The 25,028-nt window shown below is 52.7% G+C and overlaps 1 protein-coding gene across 2 annotated transcripts in view; it reads left to right on the forward strand.

Moving 5' to 3' along the window:
* LOC119461041 (plexin-B) overlaps nt 1-25,028 on the forward strand; it is a 135,866-nt gene that overhangs the window by 82,916 nt on the left and 27,922 nt on the right. For both annotated transcript variants that reach the window (XM_037722220.2, XM_049672527.1), the window contains exons 5-7: nt 9,504-9,680; nt 14,357-14,485; nt 23,333-23,433. In XM_037722220.2, coding sequence (XP_037578148.1) covers nt 9,504-9,680; nt 14,357-14,485; nt 23,333-23,433 — 407 coding nt within the window. The remainder of the gene's footprint in view (nt 1-9,503; nt 9,681-14,356; nt 14,486-23,332; nt 23,434-25,028) is intronic.

Here is a 25,028-nt window from a genome sequence, read left to right on the forward strand (position 1 = left end):
TGTGGCCGAGAGTCAATCAGTTAGGCCCCGGTACGAAAGAAAAAGAACCTCGCTGGAACAAGACAAAAGAAGCAGGGCGTCCACTATCGGCCTTTCCTCGTTCCAAGTTCGAGCTCCGGGCGCCCCTCCGATAAGCTCGCGAGCGCGGCGCGTTCGCCGCCGAGTGGGCGTGGCAGCGGTGTCGAAAATTTCGGGGCCGCCTTTGATGAATGGCATCGGCGGCGGGCAGATAAGCGACGAACCGAGCGCGACCCCCGAGCGCGCTTCGACCACGGCCGCGCTTTTATACCACCGTCGCTGCAGCCGTGTAGTTCAGGTCCTTCGATCTTGGCTAACCGAGGGACCAAAGGACGCAGCTTGGCATATATACAGTGTTCATGCTGTAACGAGGTCCGGTAGTAAATTTGCAACAAAGAGTACGGCGCGGTCACGCAACGGGGCGCTATGTTCTTAACTGAGAGTCGAGTGTGTGTACCGTTTGATGACGTTGTCGACCGCTTTACTGAATGCGTTACTGCACGTTAATACGAACTGTCTACTTATTCAGCCTAACAGCGAGCCTTACTTGAACGTATTTTGCTCTATAACGTAGGTGATTTAATTGAACGGTCTGATATGTTCATCTTCGGAAAATGATAATCAGCGCGAAACTATACGCGTGCGCACGGGTGAATGAATGCACAGAGAATATCGGCAAAATGACGCCTGTTTCGCCTGCCTTGCGTATGCGTGTGTTGTCCTTTGCTAATTGTCATTTACCACGGACTGTGTCGGGAGAAGCTCTGTTCCCGATCTTTGCGCGCACGTGTGTTCTTGTTTGTCTCTGTTTATGCTGCCCGCTCTAAAATGTTAGTCCCAACTCAACTGCAGACCTTGCATCCGCGTTGTGCGTCCGCGGTATGCAGTTTGCGCTCCGCGTGTGGACAGCAGTGATTTTCGTTATCTTCTTCGCCATTCAATAAAAGTATATTACAGGAACGATGGCTGTACTTGTGCAGATACGTAAAAGTAGCTACACGCTTACGTGAGCCCGACAAAGCCCGGTCGGGTCAGCTTGTCTGACTGAATGCCGATCAGTTGATTCACGTAAACGTTCATCAGGTCGGGCTCGAGCGAGCGTCGAGACGAGTTCGGTCAACACGCCAGCGAGAGTTGGGTTGACTCGCCCAACCAGCTTGGCAAGATGCATGTAAATACAATTACTTTGTAATTGTATTAATGTCTAATGATAATAAATGATTGAATGATTGAAAAATGCGGTGGGATCGGGCATTCATGGGTTAGCTCGACTTCTGATTCGATCCGCTCGCGTATAAGTTCTTGTAAGCGAAGTACCCGTTTGAGAACAACTGTGCATCTTGGCTGACAGCTCTGGTATACCATATAAACGCAAGCCGCGTAATAGTCTTCACAGCCAACGTGGGCTGACAACACTATAGTTTGCACTAAAGATCAAGTGCTTATACAAACTTTCGGAGTCTCCACGCCTAAGTGTTGAACCAATAAAGCGCCGCGTCAACAGCGCTCCCTTCACTACACGCTGGCGAACGCGCGCGCATGGGTGAGGAACTGAACTGTATAGAACATATCGAACCGCGCTTCGCGCGCCTTCCCCGGTGTGCGAACTACCCGTCCGTCCTGTTTGTTTCTCGTCTCCTTTCCGAGCGTTGCCGGGTTGCGCGTCCTCAGCCCTTGGAAGCTCGTCCTTGAGTATCGATCGACGGCGGCAGCCGATTCCTCTCTCGACGTCACGAGCGACGTAGGTGACAGGACAGAAAGAAAGACGAAGCGAAGGATAAGAAGGGGCTGTGTGTACGGAGGGCAGCGAATGCGTACCGAAGCGCGCGCGCGTGTCCGCTATAGCGTCCGTTTTCTGTGAGCGACGCCCAGCGGCGCTCGAACTCTGAGAGAGAGAGAGAGAGAACGTATGGTTGGGGGCTTTTTTCTTTCCGGAAGTCGCAGCGCGAAAGCAACACGTTTTCTATTTCACAACAAAGCGTTCACGTCTCGGGAGTACGCGTCGATTCGGCGATGAAACTTTCAAAAAATGAAGGATATGAAGAGGGGGGCGGCTTTTCAGGGCGAGCCGACTGTGAAATCCCCGTCGCCACCAATGGCCAATATGAAGGGGACGGGGGAGAGTGCGTAGTTGGCCCTCCGAGGCGCCGGAGGGGGTTTCAAGCCCGCTGCTCCTGGCGCAACAGCAGTATCGAAAGTTGCCGGTGCGTGTATAGGCCCATGCGCCCGTAATCCGCTTAGCAGCTCCTCAGCGCTTCAGCCTCTGCTGCTGTTGCTGCTACTTTCCGATGCCCGCGCTGCTTGCTGGTGGCGGCGATGCTTTGCCTATGTGAGGCACCCGACGCGGAGCAGATTGAAATGTTTGCGCAGCGGCTTGGGACGCCGTGCCCCGCGGCTTTTTCGATGCCTCCGCGTGCGGGTTTGGCTGTGTATACTTACTAGGTGAGCTTACTATATGCGGGTGCCACCATTGCATTCTCAGCATAGGCGCGATGTATATAGGGGTGCTGCATGCGTGAAACAAGAGTCTGCGGTTTCTTCTTCATATAACATCTGCAATCACATGGCTATAGAACGCCAGATCAAGCCAATATATAGCCATGTTTTCAACTGGGGCGTGCATGATAAATATGAGGAGACATAGCGCCATATGTCCATTGATCACGTTTTCTTGCTTTCATTTACGCTTCGCGCCCTTTTCAGTCAAAATGATAACTTTGGTACGTGGAATTCCTCATTCGTAATATCCTCCCGCGTTTTACGCTTTCCTTGGACCTTCGAGCTAGCGACAAAGCGGTAAAGTCTCGGCAAAATTTAGATAGGAAAAGTGGCGCCATTGCTTGGATGAAAGGTATAACGTCGGCGCCCACTGTCACAATTTATTTCGTTCCAGCATATTAGCTTTGGCATGCGAAAAAAATTTAGCATGTCTGTAGGCGCGAGCGAAACTTGTTTTCTCTTCTTTTTATTTGTTATTTGTTTATATATCCGCGTATTATCGAATGTTGCGTGTCCGCAGCAGCAATTTCCCCGAAAGCCTTTCTGTTACTTCGATGCATGCTACAATGTAGTTTATAATAATAAAGAAGATCTTAACAAAGAAAAAAAAAAAAACACCTAGCCTGCATTATGTTCGCATGCGTCCAAGCACACAGACGTGGAAAAGGTTTGAAGTATGTGCTTAAATATTGCGCGACGCGCGTGAGTGCGCTTGCGCGGGTTTGCTTCATGCAATTCTTTCAGATCTCGTAAATCGTAACAACGAGCGTCGTAAGTCATCGGAAGTTGAATGACCTTAATTAACGCCCAGGCCTGCCTTCGCATCTCTCGCTTTCCATAACACATCGTCTCGCACGCATTTCCCGTACTACAGTCGATATAGGAGGCACTAGGTCGATATTCTTTCCCTCGCCAGCACAGCGTCGTGCGGCGAAGCGCGCTTAGCCAGAGGTCTCTCGCGCCAAATTAGCAACATCACGTGCGAAGAAACGTGGGAAGCGCGTCCGTTGCCTCGCCGAAGAAGGAGAATTAAATTGAAAACAAGGGAGAGAAAAAAAAAAGACACTAAGCACACACTCGAGGAGTGCATGAAATTGAATGAACCCAGCTGCGGCACACGATTCTTATTTCCCCGCCGACAACGGGACTTCAACGCCCGCCAGCCATCAGCGCGAGGCCTCGAATTAAACGAAAGTGGATTCAGTTTTCATTCGTGACGTTCGACTTTGTACTTTTCATGCACACACACACACGCGCGCGCGCACTGTCTTTCTCTCTCTGGTATAAGAGGCAGTTTCTCGGAAACGGAACGCCGTTTTAGAGCAGCCAGATCGGCGCGACACGTGTGTCTCAAACTAGCAAGAAACAAAACACAGCGCGTTTCTCTCGTATTCGTTTCCTTTCCTCCAAAGCCCCGTGGCATTCAAGTTCCGCCATTTTGCTCTCCCCGCCGGAGGTGTTGTCTCTTATTGTTTCCGACAGCAGGGGGGCGCGGCGCGCGCTGCCGAAGAGAGTTCATTGCATGCCCCGGTCGCTCCGAGCGAAATTCGCCGCCAGCTGCCCCTGACTTCTTTGACTGCCCCCCTTCTCTCACCCCTGTGCATGGCCTCTTACACTCCTCCCCTTCTCCTCCGTGTTCTGACGCTGCTTCGAGCTCGAGACGAAAGGACTGCAGAGAGCTAGGCTCGAACGCACAGCACTACCAAGTCGTCGAGCACAGTCGCCTTCGTTCACTTTTTTTTTTCCCTTCAACCTAGGCGCTTGCGAGTTTTTCCAAGTCTTCCTCTCTCCTTTGTCACCCATAGAAGAGCGAAGGAAAGGCTGCCTGCCCTGTGGATGGAGCGTTGAGAATTCCTTTCGGCTCCCCTCTCTCCCGCTAGCTCCAGCGAAATCGGAGCGCTTGGCTTCGGCCCGCTGCTTCCTTGCGCACGGCGGCTTGTGCGCAGTTTCTCCGTAATGGGAAACACAAGACGTGTTCGTTCCGCGAACTGTGTCTTTTCCTATTTCACCCCCTCCCCCTACCCTCCCATTCCTCGTTGGCGTCATCACGGCGTGCTGTGCTGGTTCCCAGTCCCTCCAAAAGAAATTTTCGAAAAATCTTCGTCGGATTAAGAAGTAAGTCGAAGCACCGGCAGGGAAGAAGTAATAAATAGCGCCGGGCGCCTTATTTAGCGAGTGTTCGGCTTCGCTGCAGAGCAGGGAGACATCGCAGTGCAGGCGGCGTAGTGCCGTAGCGTTTTCTGCTGGCTTTCTTGCTTGTTTGTTTGTTTCTGTGTTTGTTTCGATTAAATTGTAAGGCTTTTCTCTACTACCAAGCCTGAATGAAACGCAAACGCGAGAAAACAAGCTAGAGAGCGCATTCGCATTTCGCCACCGTACGTGACGCCAGTGTGTTCATGGTGGAACCATGAATGCTCTCTGAAGGAGTTAATCGTGAATGGTGTTCTAGCTTTTGTCTTACAGTTAGCGTTCCGTTTCGGTACGACAGTACATAGATTGCTCTGGTGCGTCTGCCGAGCGTTGTAGATTTCGTCGTTCATCGGACGTAGCGCTACCTTAGCCTTACTTTTACGGATGGTTCTTCACCGAGCGTGCATGCACCCTTGTGTCGAAAACTGGTGATCATGTTCATCTTCTTCTTCCTTAGCCAGCTTAGCGTAGAATAAAAACGGCGTGGAGATGTCATTGGCCTGCCGATGTTGAACATACCGCAGATATGTTAAGAATGGCGGACTCAGAACCCAAACACCTTTCTCGCAGGACAGCCGGCATTGCTGGGTATAAGGTATTTCTAGACTGCCTATACTGACTGTCGAACGTTAACACAGGGTTTCACAACAACTCTCATCCCTTCCCGAGGACAGAGACGATGAAATTAATGAAGACTACAGAAATGCTAGTCCGGCATACGCGGCGAGCTATACTCAGTGGAGGGAGAGGCAGTGTTCAGCATTCACGGGCGTGTTTGGGCGACACGATGTCGAAGCGCTCAGTCATCGTCCTGTTTAGCATCAGCGAAGACACTGTCCATTACTGGCCATCAACCGCCGCGCTTTACTCATTTGCGATCTCGTCGCATCCTTTCCTGCCTGCTCCGTGCTCGACCGCGGGGAAAGAATAAAAAAACAACAACAAAAAAGCAAGATGTTTAGACAGATGGGGTGCCGCCCGCCCCGGCCTCTTGGGCCCTCTTCATTACGGGCCAGGCCGAGACCCGATCCCTCGAAAACAGTCGGTCGGTTGTTCCTTCCGGTTAGACCCTCGATCACGCGTGATGCATGCTACAACCTCAGTCGCTATACAGTGCCGTGCTCGTTCTAGCGCGGTGCAGAAGCGAATATGCTTGCGCCTTCATGAGGCGCGCGTTTGCGCTTTAACGACAGAGAAAGAGAGAGAGAGAGAGAAAAAAAAAGTGCGGTCATGGTCGCTTCTGCATCACAACACTATACACCATCACAGACCACGACGCCGCTTATGCATACGTGCGCGCACCTGAACTCGACGATGAGCTAGAGCGCACGTGGGGTTCTGGCAAAAAGATACCAACACACACAAAAAAAAATCGAAAAAGCAAGCAGAATTAACTGCAGAAATTAATAACTGGTTCGTTGTTTTGCTCCGGTCGCGGCTGAGTGTAACGATGCACCGGCGCTTATTAATGAGGCTCGCCGCTCTGCGCGCCCATACGTGTATATATATATACACACACACCCTAGGCTGCAGGGGCCAAGCATTTTTAATGCGCACTCCCCCCTCTCACTCAAACCATTTCTTTCCTTCTTTTTTTTTTTTTCTTTTTTTTAAATGTTGCGCGCTGTCGTGCGAGCCAGTTTCGCTAACGTGTGATTAGCGCGGCGGCCTTCAATGCGACGACCGTGCGAGCTGCACCACCACAAACAACAACACTACCTCCCTGTATACACCGTTCTTCTCGCTTCTCACTCATCTCTGTATAACACGACGCATAGTCGTCGTCCGAGGTGTATAAGCGCAGCGCTCCAGACGCGACGTCCGTAATGCTTCAGCCTCGTACACTTTGCGCAGATGGCCAACGTTCTGTTGCGCGTTCACTCTTCTCTTCAAAACATGTTTTTTTTTTTTTTTTTCAAATTTGTACTGTTTTGCTTCGAAGCGGCCGGTAATTACGCGTCACGGCATCTTTGGGTTTTCGTAGACCGTGCTTCCATCCGTGTTTCAGCGCGTTGCTGCAGGAAACAGCGCGTCAGCGCGGCGTGCACTGTTTTTACAACCGTGAAAAGAACCGCGCGTACGCTCACAGATGAGCGCTCGCGGTCTTCGAGTAACGCGCTTGCTTCCTCCGTAAGCCGCCAGTCTGCGGCCTGTATACGCACAGCCATAAGCGGGAGCAGAACTGGCCAAAAAGTTTGTTAGGAGCACAGGTACGACATCTTGTGATGCTTTGTTAAACGACAACGCGTTAGTTATATGTGTATCTCATGAGTGTTGCTTTCCGAAGGGGGAAAAGGTGAACCCACAGTACGTTTAAAAAAAATAAAAAAAATTCCGCCGCCGTCTTTACGTCAGCAGCTATAAGCAGAACATAGTGCACAAATGCAATAATAGATAGTTTTAGCCTGTTCGTAATACGTATTGCGATTTACGGAATACTGGAACACCTGAGACGCAGACGTGAGCAGCACCGGTGGTGACGCCATCCCGTGACGCTGAGTTCATTCATAGTGCCACAAAACTATATTATTGCAATGATGGACCATGCGCTATACTTAGCTGCCGACGTAAAGGCGCCGCTAAATCGTGATCAGTCACGCAAGAGAGACATTTCTAAAACATTGTGGCTGAGTATTTAGTGTCGCAAGATGTCAGTACCAGCGATGCTGCTGGTGCCGTTCACCTTATATTCGTATTTCGGATCTTTATTGTTACTATAGAGGCGCACATATTTAGATAGATGTGTTCTGCAGAATCAAGGACGTCCCATATAGTCAGTATAATTGTATATACGGAGACCTAATTTTAGTCTGCTGACTGTACGGGTATGCTTCCAATAGTACGACATCCCGGTATTTCTTAAACGGTAGGTAAAGTATAAGGACCGGCTAAATCTAATATCTTCATTGCCTTTCGCCTATAGCTCGCCTGCCCTCCAGTGTTCTCCACGCCTTTCTTTCTTTCTTCCTTTCTTTCTTTCTTTCTTTCTTTCTTTCTTTCTTCCTTTCTTTCTTTCTTGGGAGCTCTGCGTGTATCGGCGTGCCAGAGGCGTGCCCTTCAGGCCGACCTCACCAACTGAAGCCTCCTCTCGAAAGCCTCTTCGTCCTCTTCCTCTCAACTTCCACTGCCCCCTTCTCTCCCACCCTGCCTCCTCCTTTCCTAATGTCTCCAAGGATATATGCATGGCAAGAGAGAGACACCGAGGAGAGAGAAACGGTTCCGACCACCTTTGCGTGCCCTCTTAAGTATCGGGCCACTTCGATGATTTATCGAACCCCTGCTCCCTCTCCACCCCGCCGTGTCTTCTTTTTCTTTCTCTCTTGTCCAGAAGCAGTGGCGAATTAATTGCCGGTCGCGAGGACGACACTGCGGGCAATTTTCATTCATGATAGGCGCTCCGCGAGCGAGACTTGAGCTACGGACACTGCTTGCCTTGCGCAACCAAAGGCGCGCAAGATTTATTTCGGTTTCCGAATACGTGTCCGCGTTGTCGGCGGTCTATCGGCGCGTTATTTGTTGCTGCGTTCTTTAACTTGGCCATTCGTAATGTTATGACCAGGAGACGGCGGTTTTATTCGACGCGCTTCGTCATCTTTAGCCGGTTCGCACGCCTGCGCCCTTCGTGGACGGTCCGTGTCGTGGGTAGACGCGTTTTAATCACATAACAAATGGCATGGGCGTGGAATCGGCGTTTCGTTAGGCGCGTCTTTATTATATTTTTTTTCAATCAGCGACTTCATGAAGAAAGCTAGCCGCTCCTTGCGAGAAACCATAATCCGTCGGCATATATGAGCGCGAGGAAGGTGCAGCAGAAGTATGTCTTTTTATCCGTCGCGTTCGCCTTTATAATCACGCGTTATGAACGTGCATATTATATGCTGCGCGCGGTCGGCACGCCTTCGATTACGGGGCGTTCTTGTGGGGCTCATATTTAACGTCATTGTTGCGCGTGCAGCAGCGCTAGCTACCGGATCCGCGGTCCTTTGGCGGCTGGCCACCTTAGCGGCTGGTCCCCATTTAACGACGTGATATTAGAACCTGTCGTTCCTTTAGTGCACCACGGGGCCGGTTACGGTCGCTCGTCGAAATTGTCGCGTCGCTGAGGTCGCGTGAGCCTGAGCGCTCACCGGAGGAACTTTGCTGCCATTATGTAATAACTTGCTGTCGTCTGCGCGTTCTGAAGCTGTAAGCGTGGTTTCCACCACCTTCCACGCACCGTCCAAATTAGCCCTCCAGCAAACGTCAAGTATCTTAAGCATTTTCAACGCCTTCAGAAGGGTGTGGGCCGCGTTTTATTACACAACGCCTTCTTTCACAGGTGTTAAAGAACGTAGAAGGTTACGAATCGTATTTGATATTGTTGTCTCTAACCGAGGCCGAGTAGCGCAGCTGTTTTGCGGTTTGCTTATCCGAGCGAACGAAGTCAGGATGTATGTTGTACGAAGTCAATAGGACAATGTACGTCTCACAACTCCACATGCTAGAGCATGGCTCGGTTGGCTGATTTAATTCTACCGCCGTGGCAAGCGTGGACGCGAGAGGTGACAAGAAGCTGTTGTGACAACAAACACAATCATATTGATAGATCGTGCTTCACTTTACTGCTATACATCGTTCGTAAACGGCCCTAAGCACACTCTGTAACAACAAAGTGTGGTGGTCGTAGCAAAACCATACGTTCCGCCACGTGGATCGAGGTTTATGTTTCAAAAGAATGTTTGCAGCTTGCACGCGTTCGTGCACTTGCGCGACGTCACCGGCTGACTGCGTTGTGTTGTCTTCTCGCCCACTTGCAGCAGAGCGGCAACGTGCTGAGCTTCTGCAACGAGACGCTCAAGCTAAACGGCAGCTCGCCCATCTCGCGTGCCGCCAGCGCCGTGTTCGAGAACCTGACGCTGACGTCGGTCGCGGCTGCCGCCACGCCACAGCACAGCGTGGCTTTCCTCGGCTCCGACAGAGGGCGCCTCAAGAAGGTAAGAAACTGTCCCTGTCACGTGATATACGTGAACACTATAGTATGAAACCACTGAGCACGTATTGCTAGAATGTCGCGCCATCCTTCCAGAGGTAAATGTGAACGTGTAGAGACACCCTGACCCATGGAAGGTGACTCTACACGTTCCACTTTTAAGTGTATAGTTTAGTTTCCGCTATACGGTCCATTTTAAGTGTATAGTTTAGTTTTAGTTTCCATTGTACGGTCCACTTTAAGTGTATAGTTTAGTTTCCACTATACGGTCCACTTTAAGGAAATGCGGGGGAGACGCAGACCTGCGGTGGTGGTGACCAGCAGTTGAGGAAAAACACGCAATGAAGCGAACTTTCTGTGTTGAATAATGTAGACAAGATGCGCCAGAAAGGTAAGGAAAACGCTAGAGCTATGTTTCATGTGCCACCATCCCCTATCAGAGCGAACGCTGGTGTCGTCGTCGTCATCATCATCATCAAACCATACAATGCGTCTCGCTAAAATGTCGCAGCGTTCATCGAGAGGTAAATTTGGACACAGTCACCTACCGAGGCAAACTCGTATACTGCCTTTAATAAACAAATAAGTAACCCTAGAACTTCCTGACCATAGATGCATTATTTCTTGAAAACTGCGGTGAAAGCATAGCTTACATAATGAAAGCCAGCATGTTTCAGGATAGGAAGCCACGGTCCAGAAGTTGTGCACTGAGTAGGCCACGTAATGAAAAAACAAAAAAAAAAAAAAAGTTGTCATTCACCTCAAGGTAGCGTGAAGCTATACGTAGCAAAACTTACACGAGTTTCCCGTGAAAGAAATCTTCGAATTTGTAGAAGAATCCTTCTTCGCCTGGGTAATGCGAACAAGGGGCCATCGCCTGACATGGCAGTTTCCATCGCCTGACCTGAGGTTTCCTGATAGCACTCATTAGCGCTCCTTTTTAAAACGAGAGCGCTGGACTCCAGCGACACGCACGATTCCATATCGCCTGTCTTTTAACTTCCCAGGCAGCAGCTGCGAGCGCTCTCCCCCCTCGTCTTTCCTGATAAATTCTTTTGACATTACACGGTAACGTGCGTCGTGCTCACATTGGTCGATGATGCCGCCGGCAATTAGACGCGCGAAAATGGGAGGCAGACGCGGCCAGCAGTATGTCATCGATTTAGGATGCCGAGCCGCGCGTTTCGCTCCCACTTTTTCGCTTCTTCGACATCGACTAATTGAGCGTCGTCGGCGGGAATCATTTCACACGCCGTATAAACGTCGGTCGTTAGCGCCGCGACGACCGAATTCCGAACCTCCCCCGGCGGGGCGCTTCACGGATGCCCAATTTTCCGCCGCGCTCCACCGATTTTCCCGGAGCAAAGATGGCGGCGCTCGCTGCAGACATTATATATATATATATAGAGAGAGAGAAAGAGATAGGTCGACTGCGCCGTGCGCAGTAATCCGTCACCTGTGGCCGCCAATTCGTCGCGCGTCGTACGCCCCACGGCGACGAAGGAGAGAGGCACCTCTTCGTTCTATTTTGCGCGCAGCTCTTGAGAGAGAAATAAATGGGCTCAGGTAGGGGTGGAGCATGGGGGGGAGGTACCCGCGGGCCGATTCGAATCGGGAAGCGTCCACGATCGTGCCTTACAGCTGGGCCTCAGCCACGCCGCCGCTACTTGCTGCTATCCCGAAAAGCACGCTCGCCTGGCGCAAATTGGATGTCGTCCCATTCCCGAGCGCTTCCTTCACCTCCGTCTCGCCAAAGCTATCTTTGTCTTTGTGTATTCTCTTCTTTCGTTCCCCGATACTTTCTCATTTCTTTCCTTCCCAGCTGCTCCCTACGTGTCCTTAGCTTTTTTTTTTTTTTTTCTTCATCGCGTCTTCTACGTACCCGACAAGCGCGTTCGACGTTTCTCGGTGCTCGGAATGTGTATACTGGTCCCGACCGGCCGCCCCCAGCCGGCAGGGCCGCGTCTCGGACCAGGCGTCTTGCGTTGCCCTTCGTGAAATGGCCCGCGAGGATCGTTCCTCCTTCTGGCGGCGACAACAACGGCAAAACAAGGCCTTTTTCTCTCTCGTGACAACCATCCCTTCTTTCCCCTCCCTTCCTGTACACATCCCGCGGCTTCTCCCTCTTCCCCTTACACGCGATGCGTTCCCGTCTTCCCATTTTCTTTTTCTTTCGTGAACCCGTTTCAGCCAGTTTCCGCCAAATGTGGCACATTCCCCCCCATCTCCCTTACAGCTTTGTCTCGGCTGCTCTTTTCAATCGCCCCGTGCACCGCATTGTTTTGATCGCCCACGCAAGGCCGTCGCCTTCTCGGTTTCTTTATTTTTCCCCTTTTTTTCCCCTAGCAGTAGAGTACCTCGCCTTCGCGGCGTCTTCCCTAACGGCCCAGGTCGTCTTGTTCGAGCCCAGGGGCCTCCTGCGCATGTAGGCCTGTCGCTGTTTCGATCCCCATTTCTCCCTCCCTACCCGCTCTCTCCCATCCTACTTGTTCCCGGTCCGTCGCCTTCCTTTCCGCGCTATCTGTCTCTATTTGTTTCCCGCTGTCCCCTCGCTTCCCTTAATCGGCCGGCCGCGCTGTTCCTTCTCCCTTGTCTGAACGACGATAGCGACGCCAGGTTCGCGCTGAGGTGAGAATGGCGCGAAATGGCCGGGTGAGGAGGAAAACAAAGAGGCGGACGAGGGCGACGGAGACTAGGAACACGACGGAAAACGGGAACAGCGTGAGGGGAAATTGGGGAAGGGTAGCGTGAGAGCAGCACGGCGAAAGGGGGCAAATGAGGAGGAAAGCGACGGCCGCCGCATGTTCGACTTCCGGGTGGTCGCTTAACGATTAGTCCGGTGACAGCGAGCCGAATGTCGACGATTAAACGAAGTCTTTATATAGCACGCTCTCTCCATCTCTCTCTTTATCTTTCCAGCTCGTTCTCTCGGTCGTTTGTAGTATATACGCGGCACGCCGGTGCATCCGGCTCACACCGAACGCATCCGCGGCTGTTCGCCGCTGGACAAGGCATAGCGAGAATGCACGTAAACGCCGGTTCGGCGGATAGCTGTTCGATTAGGATCGATGTGGCCCGGCGAGCGAAGGAACGTGTTCCACTTCATATATCGACTGCCGAACGCGGAGGGATAGGGAATTGCGCCGTTGTGGAAGACAAAGAAAGTCAAGTTCGCAGACCGAACGCGAGATGGGCGATATGGACGTGTTCTGGTCGTTTTCCTCGCGTCAGTTGGTAAATCAGCACGTTCCCTCGCAGTCTACCAGAAAAGCCCAACCCAGCGCGGTGTTCATACGAATGCTTTATGACGTAACATAACGGCGGTTTATTCTGATAGCTTCACTTGTTTATGCTGTAATGCCTGTCGAACAGTTCAGGGAAGTCTGCGTAATGCCTTCCCTCTGAAGTACGTCATAGAGAAGCGCCTACAGCCATGCTACTGCACTGCTTGCCTTTACGTAGCACTCGGCCGGGTCTGCCATCTGTATAGATGTCAGGCAGCGGCTATCAATCCATATGCTCGTACCAGCACGTATACAGCCCCAGAGACGCAGCAGCCATTTGGGCGCATTCGCAGGCACCGATAAGCGCCTTCCCGGTCTGCGCGCTTGCACCAGTGGTCCACCTTGCCCCCTCCGCCTTCCTCTTTTCCGTTCCGTCTCCGCCGTTCGGTACTGCGGCTGCCCAGATTGCGTCTAAGTGGGCGTTTCCTCTCCTTTTTCCTGTTTCTGGCCATCGTCAGCGAGCGGCGGCGGCGCCTCCTGCCTCCTAGACCGCGGGTCCCCTCCATGGCGCCCCGGGGTGTCGTCGTGGCGCGCACGGCGAAATTTCCTGCGTTCCCCCTCGACACCCGCGTATAGCAGTGCAAACTTAGCTCGGGACGCGAGCCGTCTCGGACGTCGCGAATGTCGCGCACCTCGGCTATGTTTAGAAAAACTATTGCAACGTTGACCGTCTCCTTAGATGCAAGTGGAATGGAGAGACGTATACAGAAGGCCGTTAAAATTTCATGCGAGCGCAGCCCATGTGGGCCGCCGCCACAGAAACGGTTCCGCCTCGGGCACTGTCAGAGCTGAACTCCTCGGCGCAGTCTGTGTTTGCAGGGAACGTGAAGCACTGATGAGATCTCGCTATTCACCAAAGCATCGGTGTGTGTATGTGAGGAAAATTTCTGTCCCCGTGCCCTCGCGCCTCCCGTCATGCGGACAAACAGAAGCATGTTGCATGACGGAAGCTTTGAGTGTAAAATACGGAGCATGCACGGTGCTCGCATTGCGGCGGCTGTTGGCGTTAATGTGGTAACGCGTCCATGAAGCGTGGCGACGTTCCGAAAAGTAAGAAACACTGTGTACATGCATGTCGGCAAAGACGGAAAGTTGATGATACGTGAACGCGCGAACGAAACGCACCTAATTGCTACTACATACTACTATACTAGAGAAGACATGAAGACTTGAAATTATCTTTGAACTCCTGCTCCCTCCCACCGCATTTGATGAATTGTAAGCGGTGATCTTCTTCTTCTTCGTCTTCTTGTCTTTTTTTTTTGTCACAATATAATTATGTTTGAAAAGAAAGTAATAATACCGATGAAGTAATATTTGCACAGCATGAATCTGGCCAGCGTGAGTCTTTAGAATGTGTGTTCTTACAACGCCCGTGCTCTGTTCCATGTTCCAGATGTTCCTGACGAATCAGGGCCGAGCCGAACAGTTCGAGGAGGTGACCATCGACGACGGAAACCCCATCTTGCCCGACATGGAAGTCGACAAGACGGGACACTTCCTCTACGTGGCCTCGCCTTACAAGGTCAGCTGATGGCGCCATCTTTCCAGCATGCACTATATAGCATACTCTATACTCCATGCCGTACTCGAAGTACTTCAAGTTGTATTTCATATAGCAAATGTGTACTTACGTGTACGTTATATTCCAGGACACTTTATGGACATGCATAACACGCATTCCGCTCCAAATAATGAAATAGGCTGGTTATTTGCTAACGCACAGCTTGACCATTCGCTGCTGTTGCTTGTGTTATCAAGTGATTCGAACTTCAATGATTCGTACCTTGTTGAGGCGCTTAACGTAATGTGCGGCGGGCATGTTCAAACATGTTCGTTCATTCTTAGTCTGGTTATTGTACACCGATGGACGACGACCTTGTTGAGATGAGCTCGTTGCAGTAATACGTATGACATTAGTTGTTCCTTAATATTGGCGACGTTAATTGTAGTATATATACCGGCTTTCTTTTGTTTAATTCCTCATTTATCGCTCGACTATCGGCCGCGGTTACTCATTAGTATTTTTTGGCCTCCCTCTTGCGCGGAGGGGGGGGGTCTGGATGTGGCGTAGCGAGGTCGACTCCCGCGCCGCTGGGACTGCATCCCCACTGTTGCAAAGGAAGAAAACGCTCGATTTTGGTGCGCATTAAAGATGCTTTGGTGTTAAAATTTTATCCGGAGTAGTCCCCCCCCCCCCCCCCACACACACACACACGCTCTCTTCACCCCCCTTATATGTATGTTGTCCTTCATACAACCACTGTGAAGCTTTGCGACGTGAAGCGCCGTTAGGATAACTACACTACACCAATGAACGACGCTTTTGCGAAGCATTCCTTGTTGTCGGGATGCTTGCGGGCTTTCTTATTTACCCATTACACATCGATGACTAATTATTTCTCTTTGCTGCTTCCGTTTTTTTTTGTTTTTTTTTTTTTTTTTTTTTTTTTTTGTACAACATCACGTGTCAGAGCATATAAGCGCATACAGCATAGCGTGCAAGAGCCGGCGTGGTGTTCGCGCAGCAGCTTTGAACGTATCGTCGCGTTGACGAGGGCTCTGTTGTCGAGCGCTTCAGGTTCCCAAAAAACGGGCTGGAAACGAGCAACACACAAAACGCATAAAGAGTGACGACTGCGGCGGCTGCGCGCCGCATCTCAGCGCCCCCTCCCTTCGTCGTTGCCCTGCGCTTGACATCTCGGGGTGCTCGCTGATTCGAGTTTGGCGTGAGTTGAGCGATGCGGGAAAACGCCCCTCCGTCGACACGCATACACAAAAGCCAACGGCGGAGCTTTCTTGCCGGAGGTTACAGCGCGTAAGCGAGTATAGTTGCGTGCACTTGCACGTCGAGCTGAGATCAAGCGCGCTCCTTTATAAAAATAGACTCTCACTCGTTGAAGTATGAAAGGCAAGTTCTCCGGCGGAGTCCTCGAAAGTGAAGTGTACCGGTGGCCACTCTCAGTTGTGCAGTGTTCACTTGTGGCGCCTGCGAAGAGCGAAACGCTTGGTGATCATGTTTTGGACTCGGGAGGAGCCAAGTTGAAGCCGGAAAAAACACTGCGAGGTTTACAAGTGCCTGCATTTAGAGCTGAAAGTTGGGCCGCTTGGTTCTGCGCTAAATGCATTATAAGAATTTCCAGCGAAAGAAACTCTATAGGAAAGGAAGCAAGCACTCTCCTTCAAACCGTCAGTTTATAGTCCAGCCTCTTTCTGTGCACTTGTTTCCTTTCCTAGAGTTCAATGCGCCCTAAATTTTCAAATCGCGTCGCTCGAATCATAGGTGACTCATCACGAGTCTGTCTAAAAGCACATCAGATGCATATCGTTCTTAGCGTGCAAGTGAAGAAGTATCGTCTCACGAAGTACGCTCTCCTGGCTGAGGGTTCAGCGTGAAAAGGGGGATGGCTTCCATATACCGTGCTGCATATAACTTCCTAGATTGCGGCAAGTGCTGACTGCTCCCAGTCTCGCTGATTTCGGCGACGCGGCGGAAGTGGCAACCGCGCGCTTCCGGTGCGATCGAACGAACGTCCCGACCTCCGCATGCCGTATCCTTTTCTTTTCTGCCTCCCATTCGCATTTCTTTGAGCAGCGTATGCGTTCGGTCGGTTTCGAGTCGCGGCACGGAGTTGCGAGTGTCGCGTGCCATGGCTATCACGTGCGCTGAATGACTCACCCTCGAGTGTCGACCGAATACGAGACTGCATTGTCTCGCGTTTATAGGAGAGCGGAAGACGCTGTCTGCTTCAGACGAGAGGAGCAGCAAAGCAGAACGCTTGCATGTACAGACTGACGCGGAAGTCGCGAGCCCCGCCGAACGACACGGCGTCTCCGCTTTCTCTCGGCGTCGGGTTGGCGCCCTCCGAGAGGATCGACCTCCTATGCCTCCCTCGAGACCCTCAGTTCAAGTCACTTCCAAACCAGGGGCATCGCACCGAGGCATGTCAGCGTCAAGTGAGGAAGGAAGGCCCGTGCACCGCGAGTCTCAAAGCAGCCCCGTTGTCGTCCCTATAGCTCTTTTCGCGATTCCCGACTCCCATGCGCTGCCGTCGGCCTGCACGTAAAAGCTTCGAAAGAAAACAACGGCTTCCGCGTGACGCTATAGACACTGGTTTCTGGGGGAACCGTCGGCCCCCCAGAGCATCGTCTGGGCTGTCACACGATTATTCGCTGAAACGCTTCTCACTTCGATTTTTCTTCTCGCTTTCTGAAAACCTAAAATATATTGCGTAGCCGTTCAAATGGTCTCCTTTACCGAAAGACGAAATACTGTTTTGTATACGTCGCAACGTGACGTCGAAGGACACGTGCTGTAGGGCGGTATTAGCACCTCGTTTTAAAAGGCTTGGGAACTCGGCTCCCAACGTTTCTGACGCATCGACCTCGAAGTATTGATATCTCCACAAGATGGAGAGTTGGAACGACTACCAGCCGCAAATGCCGGGGCTAAGCGAGTTACAACTTTCTGCGCTGCCCAAACGAACATTATTCTCGCGATGGTCGCGCACGTCTCTCTCTGCGAGTGCGGCTTCCGCGCAAGACGGCGGAAGAACGCAAGTGGGCCTTTGCGGCGGCGGTGGCGGCAACGTGATAGATTGGACCGCGGCGCGCGCTGGCGCCTCTTGTCTCGCATGGCCGTGCGTGTGTCATTCAACTCGCACCGCCGCCGGTCGCTGCTCGAGGAACGACGGACGTGCCTGTCTCGGTAAACCCGGCCGGGTCGATGCGGCTTGGCCCCGTTCGCGTAGCGCCGCCGCCGCCCTGCGGCTTTGCTCGGTTCCGAGCACCTGCCCGCCGGGCCCCGTTCGTTGGCCAGCTAGAGCCTGCAGCACTGCGGTCCGGACACAGCGCGTTTCTCCTGCGGGGTGCCCGCTGCTCTCCGCGGGCCTCGCTCATTTCCGGAGCCGCGAGCTCGCAGCTGAGCCCCTCGTCCGTACCTCCTTCCCCACCCCTCCCCTTCCGATTTTCTTCGTTTCCCTTCAGAAACACGCTCGTGGAGACGGGCCGGAGACATTGCGTCTAATAGTACTTCGGTTCCTTTACTTTCGTTCGCGCTTTCGCCGCAACGGCAAATAAGATTTCCCGTGCTCGCCTAGCTCATCCCGAAGACGCTCGTTATACAAGCTCGGCAGGAGAGTGACGCTCAGTAACAAGATGCAATGTGAGTGCGAGGACAGAAGGGGTCGACTGCTGCGCACTATATAGGGCACGTGATCTAGAACATGAATAGGCGCGCAAGCCTTTGTTGCCTACCTTCCTTCGTTACGCACGCTCGCTCGCACGAAGCGTTTTTACACGCCGAGTAAATTTGCCCAACGGTTGAACAAGCTTCGCGCGAATGAGAGAAAAATTGCCGCGCAGTGTGTTTGTTGCAGTGAACAAAAGAATGAAGCTTGCGCCAGCCTTTTCAACCTTCACATTTTCTTTTTCTCGAAGTCTGGTGTACGAAAAGGGCTAATATTGCAGAACAGCCTTGTAGAGGCTGGTAGACCGTTATTTTAACCCCGTCGCGAACAGCTATTAGTTTGGCGGACGTTGCGATCGGAGCAACAAGATTGCGACCTCATTTGCATAAAAAGAGGAGCGGTCGACAGCGGAGTGCGCTTCGTTATTCTCTGTCTCGATGAAAGCATTCGATGCCGGCGCGTAAGATGTATTACGTTGTATTTAAAGCAATGACAGATTTGCCGGTTTAGCGGTTTTGTTACATGAAACGTTGGAAAGAACAATAGAAGAAACTCATTCTCCTGTGCGCATTCCGTTTGACATCGGTAAACAGGTCGCGTTTATTGTGTTTATTATCTCTACCGTTGTCTCTTTTCTTTCTTTCTTATTCATTAGCTACGGGTATTAGGGAGAAGTAAGGAAGATAATGAAAGAAGGTAGGAAGGTTAGCTTAGCTAACTTCCGCTTAGCTCTTCCTGCACGGGGGCATTGGGAAGAAAATTCACTAGGTAAAGTCCAGTTGTGGCTCTTTAGCACAATCTCGAGTGCAGCCTTGCGTGTTTATATAAAAAAATGAATACCATATATTTATGGGCTCTGCCCAAGTATGTTATCCTTGGCACTGCCTCACACGCCAGCCTTTGCACACCTTAATTCGCCACCAAACCAGCCACTTATAATCACGGCCGGACTGGACTGCGCGCGCGCGTAGTCCAGTCCGGCCGTGTTCTAATCTGCCCTGCATTTCTTTATTACTTTTTTTTTTCGACATAGCCACTGCAGTTTGTAGCTGCGCAATCGCGACTTTATCGTTTTGCTGCATAAACCATACGTTGCCGCCCTGCAGACACACAATCGGCTATGTTTCACCGAGGCGCTTCGTTATAGTCACTGATCCGGACCGTGCACAGTATAAACAGGAAGTTGGCGAACGATATGGGTGGGGGCGCACGGCACCGACGACGACTAGAGAGCACTCGCTGACTGCCGCGCTGGCCGGACGACTCCGCGACTTCTGACAGCCGTTCTTCTACACCAGGCTCTCCCCGTTCGAACAAAAGGACCGTCAACGTCAAGCGCGGGCTTGCGGGGGACAAGGCCTGTAATTTCTTCGGGCCCGCGTTCGTCGTGAACAACCGCTGCTCGCTGGCGTGCGCGTAGACTTCTCCGTCAGAGGACGCCACGAGAGACGTCACCGAGACGGCACACCGAGCACTTCTCGGGTTGACCGTATATAGGCGGCACGAGACTCCAGAAAGGCACCCCCCCCCCCCTCCCCCTGAACCCCTCACCTTCTTTTCTCCAGCGAGCCAGTGAGCATAATGAGCGGCGATCTTGTGCCGGACTCCAGAAGGGGCCCCGGAAAGATACGGTCGGCTCATCTCGAAATACGACCGTGGCCTTGGCGTGCGCGCGCGCTGGCGGTCATCCATTCGGGGCTTAGCGGGTCGCCGGGCGGTGCTGAGCCAACGGTTTGTGTTTTATTCCTGCTTGCAGGCGGCACTTGGCTCTCCCCCCCCCCCCCCCTCTTCTTTCTTGTTCCTATTCTTCTTACAGTTTTTACTTTCGGAGTTATCAACTTTTGCGCGTGTCCGGTCTTCGCTGATCCATGCAGGGCCGCCGCGTGGCACCCGGGCTCTTATACTCGACTTCCTCCCCCGACCTTGTTGTATCTGCTTCTCGCGTAACCTTAGTTGCGTGCAGCACAGAAAAACCCGAGTGCCCGAAGTGGCGCGCGGTCGCCTTTAGGCGCGAGATAACGCGTTCCCGTCGCCCTATGTGGCTCGTCTACTCGGTAATCGTGCCCCTCTCCCCGATTTGTGTAACTACCGAGCCGTCGTCGGTAGTTGCGTGTGCTGTCATTAGAGAGTTATAACTTGTCCGTGAAATCTTCAATGTTTATGGATTACCAGTGCCGCGCACGGCAGTAGCAAAGCTGGTAGTGACAGCTTGTGACGCTTTGTTCAACTATAATGCACATTCTAAAAATTTGGCGTGTCGTGAGTGTTTTCGTCAAAGAAAAACCATAAAAGGATGCACGCTAACGATATGTCGCTCCAACGCTTTAGACCAGCAGTTAAGTAGATTTTGACAGGTAACTGCAGTATTGGCTTTGTCTATTCTCTGGTTAAACTCGGCGCCACAAGATATCGCTTCCAGTATCGTTGTCGTCATACATCTCTCCGGTATCCCGGTATTCCGGAACGACAATGAGTTTACGGACAGAGTATAGAGCTCTCTATTTTGGTGCTTGCCAGGCTTGACCCCGGTGCGCTCGTGAGGGAACCGTGCAACATGCACGACATATCTGTAGCGTCTCGCTTTCGTTTTGTCGTTCTTTCATCAGGGCCTTCAGCGCACACCAGACAAGTTTGGGTGCGGTGTTTTTCGAATTCCGCGCGTTGAGCCAGCAGTTGCCACTCTGACGTTTTCCGATCGCAATGGTACTTTGCATATGAACTTCGGGCATTTCGCAGCTAGCCAGCTTATGTCGTCCATAGAAGAGCGTTCGTGAACTCAGCTCATCGTCAGCCACATTTTACAGCAGAACCGAATTTCACAGCGCCTACTGTAGTTTTATGTGGCGTTAGAAAACACCGATCTTCCGCACACTTACTTGAAGATATAGCCAGGACTCTTCGGTACTATGTAGCCCCGAATCAAGTGCTACGCTTTAAGTTGGCTATCATAAAACAAAGAGACGGTGTCACTTTGTCACTTGCCTAGTGTTGATGCATATACTGTAATCGCAGCCCTTCGCTGTTTTCGAAACACCGCAGTTATCATCGGTGTACGTAAGTGTGTACGGCCGTTAGGGCAGGTTGAGAGTTAGTGCGTTCACGGTGTGGACGTCGTATTTTGCTATACATCTGGAGTCGCCTGCTAAACCGTCAGTCAGGCTAACATTTCCAACTTCCCAAGAAAGCAGCTATATTTCCCTCACTCTACTACACGGGGGTGTTTGTCATCGTGCTACTGCATGAAACTACGGCGGGATTAAGCGGAGCCACCTATTGCCGTCGTGGAAAGAACGCGCGCCCAGCGGTTCGTCGATTGCAGCGATACGAGCGAGGACGTGTACGGCTTCATTCTTTCCCCGAGTGCAGCATCCCACGAGATCGCCGGCTTTTCTTCGCGCATTCAGTTTGAGCCGGAGACGTGTCGCATCGGATACGCCGCGTTCCTGTCGACAGAAAACGCTTATCAGCAGTGCAATCCGGTAATCCCAAGAGAAGTCTTAATCCGAACGAAAGGGCGCCGACTCGACTCTCCGTCCGTTTATACGTTCTGGTTCTTGCGCGTCAGTATGCGTGAACGGAATCGCTTCTGCGCTATGCGCCAACCAATTTCACCAAGCGATTTCCGCGATGCCTGCGGAAGCGCGCAGATGGCTGTGCGTGTGTGTGTGTGCGCATAACACTTTCCTGTTAACATGCACTGCCACGACTTCTACTTCTGATCCAAGACTTCTACTTCTGATCGCGTGATGAGGGATCCTTGCGCCAGCGAAGTTGACGCATGACAACTCCCGTGTACACTTTTTTTTTTTTTTTTGTCAAGACTTTCGGAGCTATAGCGCATATTACCGGACCTGTCATCGAGCCCATTAAGACCGGGGGAAGGGCTCTGTAAAGCTGTCTTTGCTGCACGGCCGCGGTGATTAGCGGAGAAGGACAATGCAACCGCTACCACGATGAGACAGTCAGGTGTATCGAGGACCCCTTTCTTCGACAAAAGTATCCGCGCTAGCTTTAGTTGCAGCAAACACGGAAACCCAGTTCCAGTACGACGCGTTACAGGAGCATGACGTCACCACGTTCGCGCCCTCTCAGCCCCAAAGGCCGTGCACCTACGAGTACCCCGTCCGTGTAGAGACGGGCCGCGGGTTCCCTGAGAGTCCTATTATCGCCGCGCCTGTCACCCTTCATCTCGGGGCGCACACGCACTCGTTCGAGCGGACACACGCGCCGTGACGGCGAGTGCGCATTGCTTGGACTCGGAGGTAGTTGTGAACGTAGGGGGGGGGGAGCAACGGCCTGGCGGTACGCCGCGCATTCCGCCGGCATGCCGCCGCTGGCCGACTGCGCGCGTTGTCCTCCGCCACCGCACCACTACCACCACCAGCGCCGCCACGGCGTCATCTCGGCCTGCCTGTTGTCTAGCCGCCGCGCGTTGGCAAGCGCCGCCGCCTCCGCCTTTGTGCTCGCCGCCCGTGGCTGATCCCGATCTGGGCGCCTCGTTTTATTTCTCTGTCCAGGCGCTCGGGCCGACTCGCTTTCACGGCAGCGCGGAGGAATCCTTTGTGTCCGCCAAACCGCGACCCCGGTTGTTCCCGGTTTTAGCCGCATGCGCGCCTTGTTCGAGCGGCTCACGCACTAACGACACGAGAAAATGGAGGGGGTTGGGAGCGCTGACACACGGTCCGTTGACAAGCCACGACACGGTACGGCAAACGCTTGTTTGCGCACTGCGCTAGCCGCCGTGGTAGACACTTCCAGAGTGGATCTTACTGGGCACCGTGCAAATCTTGGCCCGAAGCGCTGTATGTTCCGGTTCGGTGGTTCAATTTCCGAAAACGAGTAGTACTGGAGATTTGTCGAATGTCTAGCGACCGATATGAACGCTAGTTTATTTCTGCATACACTCGAAATGTCCCATCTTGCGTATGGACCATTATCGATCCGTACTGTGCTAGTCTGCTAGAAATATTAAACGTCGGATTCGCACATTGGCGCGTGATCAACGCATTTAGTACGCGGAAGCAGGTACTGGCCATTTGTGCATGCTACAGTATGCATGCTTCGGCGCTGGTTTGCTTTAGCAGTTACACTCTGCCTGCTACACATTACCGCCGAGCATGTTTTGTTTGTTCACTGTGCGTGTTTTATTGGTGTCTGACGGCGTCTGCTTACGGTTCTCGCAGGTCAGCAAAGTCCGCGTGGACCGCTGCCAGCAGTACAACACGTGCGACCAATGCCTCCAGGCCAGGAACCCATACTGCGGATGGTGTTCGCTCGAAAAAAGGTAAGCCCAGGATCACCACACTGCAATCTTCGCAGTCGAGGAAACGTCAATATAAGGCAGCTGCCCAAGTGGGCATAGGTGGTGACAAATTCGAATTTCGCGCCGCATATACCAAACATGAATACAAGTACGCGCTTTTTTACAGGGACAGCGAATTGTCAGATTAGTCTCCACGGGTCAAGAGCTCAGCGAAGAAATAAACATAGCGTGTCGGCACAGTAAGACATCTTTAGTGGAGCCGCTATCTTACGATCCACTGAGATGTAAAGAAAAGAGTCCGTCTATAGCCGCGTTTTATCTACCCCGGCCACCTCGGGGCCGCGTGCTGGCTTTGTCAGTGGCTTCAGCGGCGATACGGGGAGGCACGCTCGCGTGTAGTTATCATGATTTTGGGATTTGTGTCCCGCGAGGCTATAACTATCGCATCTATAGTGCGACGCGCCGAGCGAAGGGTGATGGCATGGGGGCGCAGGGTGGTGCTCGCTTGCACGGAGTCACTCGCCGGGAGCGCGCAGAGAGTGAGTGCACGCGCGCGCTTTCGGGCCTCCCATTTCCATATGAATGCTTTATTCCTCGGCTGCCGCGAGGGCGCGCTGGCGTTACGGCGTGCGTCCGGCCTTTATGAGCGCGCGCAACGGTTATTACGAGGGATGGTCTCGCCGGGGCCCGATCGGGGCCTTCTTCCTCGGAGTCGCGTCCCTGGTGCGGTGGGGCGGGATATGTGACATGGGAAGAGAGACAGCGCGTGTGTGTGGTGCAGTGGTGGGAGGGTACGCGTTCGCCAGAGTGCAAGAGGGGAAGGCAGGGAAGGCGCAACAAATCCAGCCACCGTCATTGTCCCCCCGTCGCACGAGGGAGAGAGGGGAAGCGGGAAGGGCTGCTGCCGCGCCACCGCCGTTGCAGGATTTATGGACCGCAGCAGCGCGACGACCGGAGAGAAAGCTAGAGGCGCGCGGTTATGGGTTCTCCTCCGAAACATTTTCGTCCTCCGCCGACCCGACGTTGCTGCTTGCTTCGCTTTGCTGGCTGACTGGCTTGTTGCTGTCGTGGTGGCGGCTCCCGGCGGCGCGTCTCGTATTATGGACCGTGCCACTGCTGCCGCCGCTGTCCGCTGCTTGGTGGCGTGGGCGAAAGTTTACGAGGATTTCCCTCGCTTCCTCTTGCTCGCGACTATTCTCCGTCTTTGCTTTTCGTGCGAGGCGTCCTTGTGCTGGCTGCCGAGCTCGCGAACGCACACGCGGGCGAATCTTCCCTCGACGTGTTTGCCTGGATCCGCCCGGTGAAAAGACGGTGGCAGAGGAAGGCGGCAGCAGCAGCAAAGCGGCGATGCCCGCCCGCCTGCGCCGGCTGGGACAACGTTTGCAGCCGTCTCTCGCGTTGGCCTACGCGAGGACTTATTTTGCCTGACCTCTGTCCCTGCTCCGCGCCTATACATGGCCGTCGTGCTATTGTACAGTAGTATATAAGCTGCAGACACGGTTCGCGCTTGCCGGAACGATTTCACCGTATCGGCTAACGATTGCCGTTGCGTGTAATGTCGTATATATGCCCTGACGTATTTGTGAGCCGTCGTTGTGTCTTCATCGTCGACACGG

Source organism: Dermacentor silvarum, chromosome 8 (assembly GCF_013339745.2).
Source record: "Dermacentor silvarum isolate Dsil-2018 chromosome 8, BIME_Dsil_1.4, whole genome shotgun sequence".
Classification (NCBI taxonomy): domain Eukaryota; kingdom Metazoa; phylum Arthropoda; class Arachnida; order Ixodida; family Ixodidae; genus Dermacentor; species Dermacentor silvarum.